This window comes from Taudactylus pleione, unplaced genomic scaffold (genome assembly GCF_031769625.1).
Source record: "Taudactylus pleione unplaced genomic scaffold, aTauple2 ptg000608l, whole genome shotgun sequence".
NCBI classification, from domain to species: Eukaryota; Metazoa; Chordata; class Amphibia; order Anura; family Myobatrachidae; genus Taudactylus; species Taudactylus pleione.
The window spans coordinates 3,154,167-3,167,401 of NW_028285010.1; the positions used below are offsets into that span (position 1 = coordinate 3,154,167).

At 41.2% G+C, this 13,235-nt stretch overlaps 1 protein-coding gene across 1 annotated transcript in view; it reads right to left on the minus strand.

The window, feature by feature from the left end:
• Positions 1-3,160: 3,160 nt before the first annotated feature.
• The window catches only part of SPATA17 (spermatogenesis associated 17), a 308,936-nt gene continuing 298,861 nt past the window's right edge, over positions 3,161-13,235 (minus strand). Inside the window, exon 10 of the mRNA XM_088454023.1 lies at positions 3,161-3,342. Coding sequence (XP_088310149.1) covers positions 3,262-3,342 — 81 coding nt within the window. The 3' untranslated portion in view covers positions 3,161-3,261. The remainder of the gene's footprint in view (positions 3,343-13,235) is intronic.

Consider the following 13,235-nt stretch of genomic DNA (forward strand, 5'->3'; position numbering starts at 1 on the left):
ACGTTGGTAGCTGAGCGGCTACGTGGAGCGGCTGGAGCACAGTGGTAAGGCTTGCTTAGCTAAACTAAGAAACTAGTTGCACTGGCAACTTGTGTGAGCATTGGGGATCCTTTTATAGTGGACACTGGGAGCTGACAGGCTGAGAGAGAAGGAGAAGGCTCCTCATTGGTGGTAGTGGGGTCACATGGGCAATCCAAGATGGCCGCGCCCATGGACTGGAGGACAGCGCTTCCTGGAGGTAGTCAGCGGGGACCAGCGGTCAGCAGGAGCCGGCGTGGGAGCAGCACAGCAGCGGGACCCTCCAGAGGACAACAGCGGAGACTGCCTTGGGAGAAGAGGAAGGAGCGTACAGCGCGGGAGCCGGAAGACAGCGCGGGTCAGCGCCCGCACAGGTAAGTGACGGGGTCTGATTCTGGGGTCTCCAGGCCGGCGTGTGACACTAGTAATCTGTCCGGCATACCATCCATTCTGTCCCCTGAGAGCCTAGTAATCTGTCCAGCATACCGTCCATTCTGTCCCGAGAGCCTAGTAATCTGTCCGGCGTACCATCCATTCTGTCCCCTGAGAGCCTAGTAATCTCTCCGGCATACGAGGTGCAGCTCAAGCCCATATCCCGATTGGTGGGGTCACTGGCGAACACCATCTCGTGGGTTAGATTCCACACCTTTGACTAGGTCTCGCCAATGACCAAGACCCGTGGATGCAGAGGTCATACATTCAGGCCCCTCGCCTCCATTTCCTCCCGCAGCCTCAGCTTTCAGAAACCCACCTCCCAGCGTGACAGAGGGCCTAGCAATCTGTCCGGTGTACCGTCCCTTCTGTCCCCTGAGAGCCTAGTAATCTGTCCGGCGTACCGTCCCTTCTGTCCCCTGAGATCCTAGTAATCTGTCCGGCGTACCATCCGTTCTATCCCCTGAGAGCCTAGTAATCTGTCCGGCATACCATCCATTCTGTCCCCTGAGAGCCTAGTAATCTGTCCGGCGTACCGTCCGTTCTGTCCCATGAGAGCGTAGTAATCTGTCCGGTGTACCGTCCGTTCTGTCCCCTGAGAGCCTAGTAATCTGTCCGGCGTACTGTCCGTTCTGTCCCCTGAGAGCCTAGTAATCTGTCCGGCGTAGCATCCGTTCTGTCCCCTGAGAGCCTAGTAATCTGTCCGGCGTACCATCCATTCTGTCCCTTGAGAGCCAGCATTGAGTGGGAAGGAGGGGCGTCATTAGAGGCCACGTGCACAATATAAAATGGTCTCTTTGCTGGTGCCGTACACTTGGATTCGCACAGCTGGACCTAGAGTTGCACCAAAGTGCATGGGACTGCTGAGGTCGGCATTGGTTAGTGAGTGTTGCTGGTTGGGGGGGAAGGATTTGGCAGTACTGTTTGCATGGAGTAGAGATTTGGAAAAACAAGGCTGTATTTTGTGGTGAGATTATCAATATGAGATAAAGGAGTGAAAGGTGTATATTTAGGAATGTTCTGTCTGTGCACAAGGTCACACAATGATTTCCATTCTGTAAAACCACCATCACTGTACTTTGATTGAACCAGGTCAGAGCTGGCACAGATTGGGGACTGTTATATTCTTCATGGTTCATGTTATAAATATGCTAAACCGAGCTGAAATTTTTTTCAGAAGTTTAATATAAAGGGGAAGGTGGACGGACTGTGAAGTAATAGTCATCTTATATTTCTCTCACCCCCAACACAAACTAACAGTATGTGTACTTTGCATGTGGCAAGAGCAGAAAGGAGACATGTACCATGAGGTTCTCCTGGTGCCTCGTTCCGGGACACCGGTGAGAAACCAAAGCGTTCTATGATGCCCATCTGAGGGTTTCTGTTATTACGTTTGTGAGATCCAGTTTGGACAAGGATCCCAAGATGTTGGATCCGTCCTCAGCTGCCCATAGTGGAGGGATGATGCTCATTACAATGTAGAATTTTGCTGTATTTGTCTAACACCAAAGTGCAACCCTCCATGTAACCACTATGGGACCATGTAAGTGTCCTGTCTACCAAGTCTCACATCACTTTTTAAAAAAAATGTTAGGAACAATACAATATATAGGTAACTTTTATATATAAAATAAGTTTGTTGGTTTGTTTGTTGGTGAATATATCTTCCACAGCTCTTAAGGTAAAACTGCCAAATCTTACATAGTTATTTAGCATCAACAAAATAAGCTATTAGACCACATAGTGACAATGCTACAAAGCAGCAATGTGACAACGCAAAAAAGCAACACAACTTATATACAAAATTCATTGGTTTGTTTGTTTGTCTGTCCGGTTATGCATTCGGACACCCCTGCACTGATTTGGATGAAACAAATGTGAGGTGGTCCAGTTGCATCCTGGCCAGGTATTAGGGGGGTTAGGGTTCTAGTTGGATCTCCCTTTGGAGTAAACTGGGCAGAACTTTGACACGGGAGCCTGTTCTGAGCCTTCTGCTGGATGCATTTGGATAAAAACTTCACAGAGGGGTGACAATTGGTCTGGGGTGCCTAATGGAGTGGTTGGGGTCTCTGTTGGACCTCACGGCAGAGTGCACTGGGCAGGACTTTTCTGTGTGTTGGAAGAGCTGCTAATTATTTTTAAAATGTTGACAGTTACTGTACGTCCAACTCACTGATAACTTCATAACTTAAATATTTAATCCTGGGTAACGCCGGGTACTTCAGCTAGTTATAAATATAATGTAGCAGATTAGGGCTTCACTCTCCTCCTACTCCTGTTATCAATGATCAGACAAATGTCGCTCAGCACAAGGTACTTTGGGTGTTTTGTAGAAGAAACCATTCTGAGTGAGTCACTGGTAAGGAATTGGGAAGATGATCTGAGTGATGGTGTCGGGATTCTGGCGTCGGCATCCCGACAACCGGCATAATAACTACATCCAGGTAAATCTGGGGGGAGTCTCACACTCACGTTACATAAATAAAACTCCTGTAATCTGTTGACTCTTATCTTCCAGTTTGTAAGAATCGTTGTTGCATTAGGGAGATGGAAAAGATCAGAGAGGGTGAAAATAACCTGACACGTTACCGACACATTATCGTTCCTGAAACAGACGACTGTTCTGCTATAAAGGGACCAGCAGGTGCTGCGCTTCCCTTACATCAGAGAAGGATACGTCACGGTAACACCATAAAGTGCATACACACAAATCATCTTTATTTTGGCTGTTTGCAGATAATACATGTACGGCATAGAAATGCGCTACTAGCGATTTCCTGGGACACTGCGCACTATCGCCACTCCAGGACGTCATACAGCCTCGCCAGCGTTGGAATACATCCGTCCATATTTATCAAAAAGCGGGATAGATGTGAGGATGGTTTGGAAATCCTGTGGAAAATAAAATAACACATTCATGATTTCTGTTTAATAGTAGAAGCAAAATGCCGTCAAATAACAAAGTGTTACAAGCTGAGAAAGTGATGGTGACGGGAATAGGTCATAACGCAGATGTGTGTAGGAAATCGCTAATATCATTATCAGGCACATAGCGATGGCACCGAGCGATGGGGACACTAATGTGACATTCTCTCCCATATTCTAAATTAGACATATACAAAACAATTCAGCACAACTTTCTGTGCAAAAGAAAAAGCCCTAAAACAAAACACAAATCATGACCAAAAAATATGAATACACAAGATAGAGATCCATATTCAGTGAGTGGAAATTACAGTAATTTAAAATGTATAAATGTAGCAGAGCCCCCCGCCCCCCAATATATGTAAGGTTACAGTAGAGTGGGTCGGGAGCAGGATGCTGGGCGCGTCCTCAGGACTCGCTGGGTTCTCTACAGACAGTCGCACAACCCTAGTTACAGCCCTGGAATTAAGACATATAATTCAAGTTGGCTTACACAAAAATCACAATAGCATCCCAGCAGAACTGTAGCTTTGTGAGACACTGTGCAGCAACGTGTTCGGCTTAGGATGGGTCCACCCCCAGCAGGATTCCTATGCAATACCAAAACGCAAATAGCACCATTGCATCATAGCAGCTAGAATGAGGATGTGAATCATGACATCACACTGGGTTCCCCCCACTGCTTTGTCAGCCCCTCAGCAGTCCAGTATTTCACACGTCTCCCAAAGATTCTATGATAGTTCTAAAGTATGAGGAAAATTAGTGCAAAATCCGTAATAGTGTCTAAACTTTGTTAACCTCAGGCAAAATATGGGAAACACCCAGGGGCCAATGCACAAGGGAGAGACAACGGTTTGTGGAAAGCGTATTGTCTTTACGCAATGAGCGTACTCATGTAAGGCGATATATAGTTACTAGATATTCAGTCTCATCTCCATTTGCCATAGAGAGGGCGTTGCTTGGCTGTAATGGGGGCTCCACATAGGAAAGTGTGCACTTATGATGATGATGGCTATCAAACTATGCGTATAGATCGGTGATGATACAGCAACAATGATGCATACTACTTGTATATAAAGGCGATAAGCATTTGTCCCGTGTACGCAAAGCAAGATAATCTGCGGTAGTGTTACGTTCAACTCTGAATCAGGCCCACAAGAAAAATTATTATTCATAATTTATAGCTGTTATATAACAAGAGACCTGATGATTAACTGAGGTTTCACATCTCTTTTATTCTCTTATATTTAGCTCTATTTTGAAGAGTTTACACAAACCTTTTATTGAGAAGCCACATTTTTATATTCCGTATACAATTACTTTATATTCAGTATCCAATTTATCTCTGTGAAATGTTACATATCTCATTATAGAAAGAAGTAAATTATTATGTGAGCAATGACTAACTGCATAGTAACTGAGTAACAATCATTTGACATGCAAGTGAATTTTGTAAACATAATATTTTATACTATCTTACTGTATGTGAACTTAATATTCATATGTTCATGTTTAGGGATGTTAATATATGTTTTTTATTTTAATGATAAGCCTCCCTGCATTTAAAGAAAATTATATTTAATATTCTTTAACACTAGTTCCCTCATTAAAAATAAACTAAACACTAGCTCCCACAGTGTCAACAAAATAAATAATAGTTGCTCTCTTTTCTATTAAAATAATTAATAATGTACCCAGTTTTAATGAAATAAATTTGCTCACAGATATTACTGAAAAAAATGTTGCCTAATTAATCAATTATTAACGAATACATAATGATGTCCCTGGTATTGATAAAATGGAAAATGGTACTTATTATTATTAACAAAATTGATACTGATGCCCATGGTATTAATAAAAAAATGGTTCCCCCACTTTTAAAACAATAAATAATGATGCACCCAGTAATAACAAAATAAATATTGGTGCCTCCAGTGTTAATAAAAAAAATGGTGTCCCCCCCAGTATTAAAAATATAAATGATGATGCTCCAGGTATTAATTAAAAAAAAAAAGAAAATAATGAAGCATGCAGTATAATTAAAATAAATAATGGTGCCTCCCATATTGATAACATAAAAAATGGTGCCCCTCTATTAGGAAATTAAATAATGAAGTCCCCGATAATAATAAAATAAAATAATTGTGTCTCCGATATTAATAACATAAAAAATGGTGCCCCACTTTTGAGAAAATAAATAATGAGGTCCTAAGTATTAGTAAAATAATAAATATGGTGCCATCTATAAATAAATAAAAAATGATGCGCCTTCTATTAAGAATAACAAAAATTATACCCCTGATATAAATAAACTAAATAATGATTCTCCCAGTAGTAAAACAATAAATATTGGTATGTCCTCTATTATAAAATAATAAAATAAATAAAACTGTATTTACTCCTTAATCAATAAATATTGATTGCCCTTACAATTAGAAAATACATGTTGTCTACAGAATCAGTATTTACCTACAATGGGCCTGATTCAGACCCACTCGCGAGCGGCTGTCCGCTCGCAAGTGGGTCGATGTAATGCACTGAGCATGCGCACGACGGAGGGAGCTCCGTCGTGCGCATGCGCCAGACGCGACGAGCGAAGGAAAGTCCTTCGCTCGTTGTGTCCGATCAAAGGGGGCGTGCTGTCAATGTTGATTGACAGCACGCCCCCTTTGGTGGGCGTGCCGGGGGCGTGCCTCCCTGACGGGGGCGTTCCCACGGGAACGCCTCCCGTCAGAAGCCGGCCCACTGACATCACTAGTGATGTCAGTGGGAGTGATTTTGGCTCTGATAGAGCCAAAATCACTCCGGAGCTTGCGGTTGAAAACCTCAACCGCAGGCTCCGGCTCGCAATTTCGATGGTCGCGATGGTCTCGACCATCGCGGCCATCACAAAGCACGCTCGTATAGCCTGTGGGTGGTGACCCACAGCTATACGAGCGTCCAGGAGGACGCTCCATGAAAATGGAGCCCGGCCCTCATTCAGAGCGTGCGCTCTGCTCAGAGCGTACGGCTCTGAATGAGGGCCAATATCCTCTGTTTCTAATTTCACTGTAAACTAATGGGAATCTCATATCCCTATGGTCACAAAGACCACGCAATGTAAAATGCGCCAGTGCAATCTTGCGCATATCTTTCATTTGTTCCTCTCTTACGATTGGAATTGGAATGAGGGGGGTGGTCTTCGTTTCATGTAGGCCGAGTACTGTAAGGATGTGTGCATGCAATTGAGGTTCTCGCAGATGTTTGCATGAACTGTATAGAATACTCTACTCTGCTCTTTACAGTAATATAACTGGGTAATAACAGACAAACAAAGAGGTAAGAGGGCCCTGCCAGCTTACAATCTATGATGGTGACATGGTGCTTACGCTGCAGACTGCATCCCAAGATGTGTATGACGCTGCACATAGGCGGAAAATGCTATTGTGTGTATGCATTATTGTTAAAGTCATTTATGGCCGGTTGGCAACAAAGTCTGCACCAGCTCTCTGTCCTCCCCTGATAGTTGTATCTACTTCTACAGTAACTAATCCTCCTCTATCTATTCTGAGAGGCCGACACAAAATGACACGGAGGTGATTTTATTGGATGAGATAAAGACGTTTGGCGGCCAGGCTGCGTCTTCCAGAGTCAGAGGGGCCCATAGGTATGTTCTGAAGATGGCCACAGACACTTCCAACAGCAACAATTACTAACATCTCCGAGATAAATAGGATAAGGTTAATATTGGGCATGGGGCTCATTTGGCATAACACACACGGCAGATATCACACTATGAGTGACATGAGCCACCAGCAGTGGTGTCACTGACTACACGATGATGCTTTGGGGCAGTTGCGGTAGGACCAGGGCGACTTACGGTACATTCCGCCTGCAGAACAAGAGGAGAATTTGCAGAACAGTTTTACCCGTTTCCTCTGGGACGTATATTGTGTCTCATTTCACAATCACACAACTGGCTCAATATAAAGAATAATGTTAATTATATATGTGCAGTTGCAAACCCCCCAATTTCCACTTCCCTTTTAAAGCAACTTAGTTTTTATAAGTTTTTCCATGTTATTCATGGCTGAATGTTTAACCCTTTGCTACAGGAATTACACCAGCGACTGTCACACAATTCGCACGCCATGGCCTCAGACCGAGGAGCAGGAGGGACAAAGGCCACGGCTAGGAGTAAAACCTATTCCCAAAAACAGATGCAGCAGAAAACTGTGACAGAGGCTGGGGTAACATCAGACACAAATCTGACACTTTGTGCAGCGAAAGGGTCATAAATAAATGGGAAAACCAGAATGAAGCTGACGTTTCTCCAGCAACGCTTACTGATCATTTATACATTATAGCAATGGTGGAGACTTCTGTATAATACGGCTGCAATAAGGCATGAAATGAACTAATAACACTTCTGCTAAAGCAAATCAACAGGTCATATTATGTCAGAAAATATAATTCATACGCAGTTACATAAGGCAGAAATAACAATGTTCCTTTACATTATCCAGTCATGTTAGAGTTAAGTCATAACCAAACCAACTGGTAATGAATGATAATTATCCCGATTACCATAAGGAAGGTCCTAAACTGTCCAGATTCTCTGCCAACAAGAGCAATTGACATCAATTTCCTGATTGTTTCCAGTAATTTCAACTAATTAATGCCCAGAAGCATAAAGTGATATTTCTTATTCTCATAAATTGTAGCAGATTATGTAATATGACTCCTATCTCACCTTGTAAGAGGAAGAGCTGTAATAGTGAGCGGTGTAATCTATGGCAGAGACGTGCAGTGCTATGTTCTGTAACCATCGGAGCCAGCAACGCCGGCACAACATGTACACGGGGTTATTTACTGTAAGACACGCGCCCGAGCTGGCTGCACGCTGCAAAATGTATTCTCTCTTTACAGTCGCTGGTAAACATTGCTTCCACTATATTGTCACACGTCATGCTACACGTCACAATATATTGTCATGTCACACGTCATGCTATATACAACACAATATATTGTCATGTCACACGTCACGCTACACGTCACAATATATTGTCATGTTACTCGTCACAATAATTTCCATATCACACATCACACTACATGTCACAATATATTGTCATGTCACACGTCACGCTACACGTCACAATATATTGTCATGTCACACGTCATGCTATATACGTCACAATATATTGTCATGTCACATGTCACAATAATTTCCATGTCACACATCACGCTACACGTCACAATATATTGTCATGTCACACGTCACAATAATTTCCATGTCACACATCACGCTACATGTCACAATATATTGTCATGTCACACGTCACACTATAAGTCACAATATTTTGTTATGTCACACGTCACACTATACGTCACAATATAGTGTCATGTCATGCATCTTGGTACATGGCTAAAAATATTGTCATGTCACACATCACGCTACACGTCACAATATATTGTCATGTTACACCTCACGGTACACGTCACACTATAAATGGTGTGGTTCCTCAACTATAACATTACTTACAGTATATATTTCTCTATCTTATTATAATCAATTTCAAGCTCAGGAAATTTAATGAGCATGTGATATTTATAAATTACAGCTTTCCTTTGTTGAGAAAAAATATATATATATATATATATCCACACATATACTGTGAATGAAGACTAGTAATTGAAAAAATGTGTCCTGTGCATAATTATGTGATATCACAGTAGATCTGAAATGTCGCTTCTGCAACTAAACAAACTTTTTGTTGTGCTGATTACCCATCTACAGTTTCTGCATGATTTGATGTATCCCCGTTATGTACTAATATCTAAATAGCTACTGTATATGTTATAGTGACTATGCAAAATCCTCTGCTGAAAAATTAAGTATTTGTACAATTTTTAAAAAACAATTAAGCATTAATTTTACAAGCGGTGTATTTTTATTTATAAAATTATAGATAAAGAAAATTCTGTACATTTTTACAAATATTATTATATTATTGCTTAAAAAAAAGACAGAAATACAGAATTGCGCTAACTACAGCAAAGCACATTTACTAGGGACGTAATAACTGTTTAAATCTCCCTTCTGAAGGAAACAGAAGAATTTCCTCAGTGACCTGATCAGGAAACCAGAAAGTGACATTTGCGGTATATAAAAATCGGTTTCAGGACCCCCTGAAGAATATGAACTGATGGCTTCTAAAATGCATTTAAACTTTGAAAATTTGTGAAGATTCCCCAGTCACACATGTATAAAGGGAAGCAATCACCCAAACTGGCAAATGGGAGAGTTCTCCACTGCAACAAAAATGTTAATTTATACCACTTAATTAAACGTTTGCTATTTAACACAATAATGGGGCAATTGACCGATTCTACAAAAATAAAAAATAAATTAAAAAAATACTGGAACGTTCCGCAGTTCAGAAAGGTAAAGTCTAATAGTTTTCTAAGTAGCAAAATTAGAAATACATGTATAATTGAGTTCTGTGGCCTTGTACACGGTGTATATATAGAGGCAGAGAGACAAATGGAGATCTTTTTCATTTTGTATTTTTTTTTTTTTTAAGCTAATGTCTTAAGGGATATATAAAGTTGTAAAAGTATATGTGAACTCCATCTAGCACAGTGCCCTTGGTTCACTCATGATAGATGCAAGCGATGGAGCAGCAGCGTTGACCTCATCCTCTCAGCGTTGGAGAGAATCTCAATATTTTTACTTATGCGAGATTTTCATTGTGCAACTGCCCCCGTTACCACGGCAACTGAGGGCCTTATGGCATACTCTAACCATAGCCCTCACATTACGGCCACCCTGGAGAATGATTGTGTCTACAATTTATAGCATAAAACAGCTGGTAATTATGTGTCAGAGCATATGCTGATGAGAAGGCCAAACACACAGCTAAAGATTTAGCATCGAAGTTCGGTGGCAGCCCCCCCCCCACCCCAAGCTTATGTGCTGAGAGAAGTCGTAACAGGATCTAAAGGAAAGGTAAATATCAGCACGGTATTGTGACATTTACACCGATATGGAACAGAGCGTCACAAAGTTTCTATTTATTTGTATTACAGTGCAAGAAGCCCACCCTGACCAGGTGGCAATATATATGGAGGGTGGCTCTAAGGGGTAGATTTACTCATCATCAGCTCTGACTGATTTACAGAGGCAATAGAGTTAGATACTGAACGAGCCTGGTGTAGCATTTATTCCTATTGCTGTTTTAAAACAATCGGTCAAAACCATTGGAGATTGGTGGCTTTGACATACCACTCCTTTGTAAATCTACTCGTAAAACTGCAAACCAGCGGAGATTACCAGGGTGGTATAGTGACGACCATGGCCATGTCCAGCATTGGCACTGTACTGGTGCTCCCCACACACTACTGGAAATATTGCTATTTACCCGGGGGTTTCCATGCCCTACCATGTATGAGAAAGGTACACGGCAAAACGTGTGTTTGCATCATCAGTTCAGTTAGGTCGCGTGAGTTACTTTCTACTCTCTTGCATTTGGTGAAACACTGCTGATAAAATATAGAGGGGGGGGAGTTCAATTTGGAGTAATGTGCTGCAGAACATCATCATGACATCCAGCTGCGCACATCAGCGTCTATTACAGGAGACAATCTGCGCTAAACCCCTCCCATCGGTCTCTAGAGGTGTGGTGCGATATGCGGAGGAGATGTTTGCTCAGGCCAATCAGAGTAGTGTTGTGCAGCGAAGGCACCGCATGGTGGGAATGAAGCAGACGTACTAGTGCCCCTAGATTTATTAAAAAACAACATTTCAGTTTGTTCCCCGAGATTACTGAAAAGAGACAAGCAGTGGGGTGTATTTTTCAAGATGTTTCTTTCTTTGTGGAACTTGAACTTTGCACTAATGTGGACAGAGGTTGGGTTTCATCCAATACTTATAATGGGAGGCATTTCAGAATTTCCAGCTGCTCAGCAGAGAAGAGAAATCCTAGGCACACGTTTCCCAATGTAAAACTAAGCTTCAAACACACAAAAGAGTCAGATATAATGCAGGCAGTACCGCATTATCCTCACTCTCGCTATCCATATAAGCCATTGATAAGCCTAAATTAGGTGAAAGGCCTATGATGTGATGGTATAGTTATTAGCATTGCTGCCTCACAGTACTGAGGACTTGGGTTCGATTCCCAAAAATGGGTACCTCTGCAAGAGCCACAATACTGATCTTGGTGCCCATCATCTACAAAGTTTCTGGTTCTTGTACTCATCTGAAAAAAGTTTGTAGTACTCATCATTAACAAAGTTTCTGGTACTCATCTACAAAGTTTCTGGTACGCATCATCTGAAAAGTTTCTGGTGCCTATCATCTACAAAGTTTCTGGTGCCTATCATCTACAAAGTTTCTGGTGCCTATCATCTACAAAGTTTCTGGTGCCTATCATCTACAAAGTTTCTAGTACTCATCATCTACAAAGTTTTTGGTACTCATCTACAAAGTTTCTTGCACTGATCATCTACAAAGTTTCTTGTACTCATCTACAAAGTTTCTGGTAGTCATCTACAAAGTGTCTGGTACGCATCATCTAAAAAGTTTCTTGTACGCATCATCTAAAAAGTTTCTTGTACTCATCAACAAAGTTTCTGGTGCTTATTAGCTACAAAGTTTTTGAAGCTTATTAGCTACAAAGTTTCTGATGCTTTATATCTATAATAGTGGATTGTATGACTCTTATTAACCATTCACTGTGCAATCTGGTCATAAAGACCAATCTCTGAACAGCAAGAACTGTAAGAACTGTCTGTATTTTGTAAGGATTAAGTTACACAATACAAATTGTGTCAGTTTTACTATATATTAAGCAGGTTTGCCGGCTTTGTACATAAGACTGTTATTTTACCATTGTCCTTAACAGTTTTCCAGAATAAATTCAGTTCTGAGTCAAAGCACAAATTGTTATTCTTTTACAACTTAAATAAAAAAAGTAGCCTTTATATACGTGTATAGCAAATCTACAGCTGGGTGGATAGAAATTGGTGGATAGGGGCTGGGGGTTAACACTGGATGCACTAAAGTCTAAGAGCAGCGTTGTACTGTACATTAGAACGAGCACTCAAATCTGTAACATTCTGATAATGATATAGATAGAACAAGAACTTGGATTCTCCGTTACTGAAATTGTTAATAATCTAGCAAGGTTTAGTTAGGTTTCTTACCAGTTACTCCAAAAGTTTGCAAATTACATTTTGGAGGTAAAAATACATTGTTCAGTCTGTTAAAATTAGCACTGAGCCTACTATTTATTTCCTTCCAGTATAGACACAGAGACCCCATAACTCAGTGGGATCAGGACAAGAAAGGTAACAATCTAAACGACGCATGCCAGAGACAGCCAGTAACGCTTCATGTGACATCACTGCAAACTGCCACTGAGTATACAGCCAACAAATCTGCAGCCTGCACTAGCCAGCCACTCGCATAAGCTCCGTATTTACAGATGATGAATGGTAGAGAAGCACCCCCCAAACAATATTTGCTTTAAGGTTTAGATTGTCAGCTTGTAGTGTACAGTATGTACTGCTAAATGTGCCTCAGATCGAGTGAAGGGTTAGTCAATATTACAATTAATTTATTAATAAGGAATACAGAAATATGTACGTACATTTAAGGCTTTGAGAAACAGTACGTACAGGCATAAGTAATAGTGATGTTCCAAAGCCGCCATTTTAGGATTTAGACAAATCTAGGTCTAAAAAATACCAAACAAAATCCGAATCCTATTTATTACCAACAATATATTAATAAATGGTAATGGAAAGTATGGTACTAAGGATTAAAGTTAGTTAGATTGTTATATTCACAATTCTTCTACTGGTTTGATTTGCGGTCT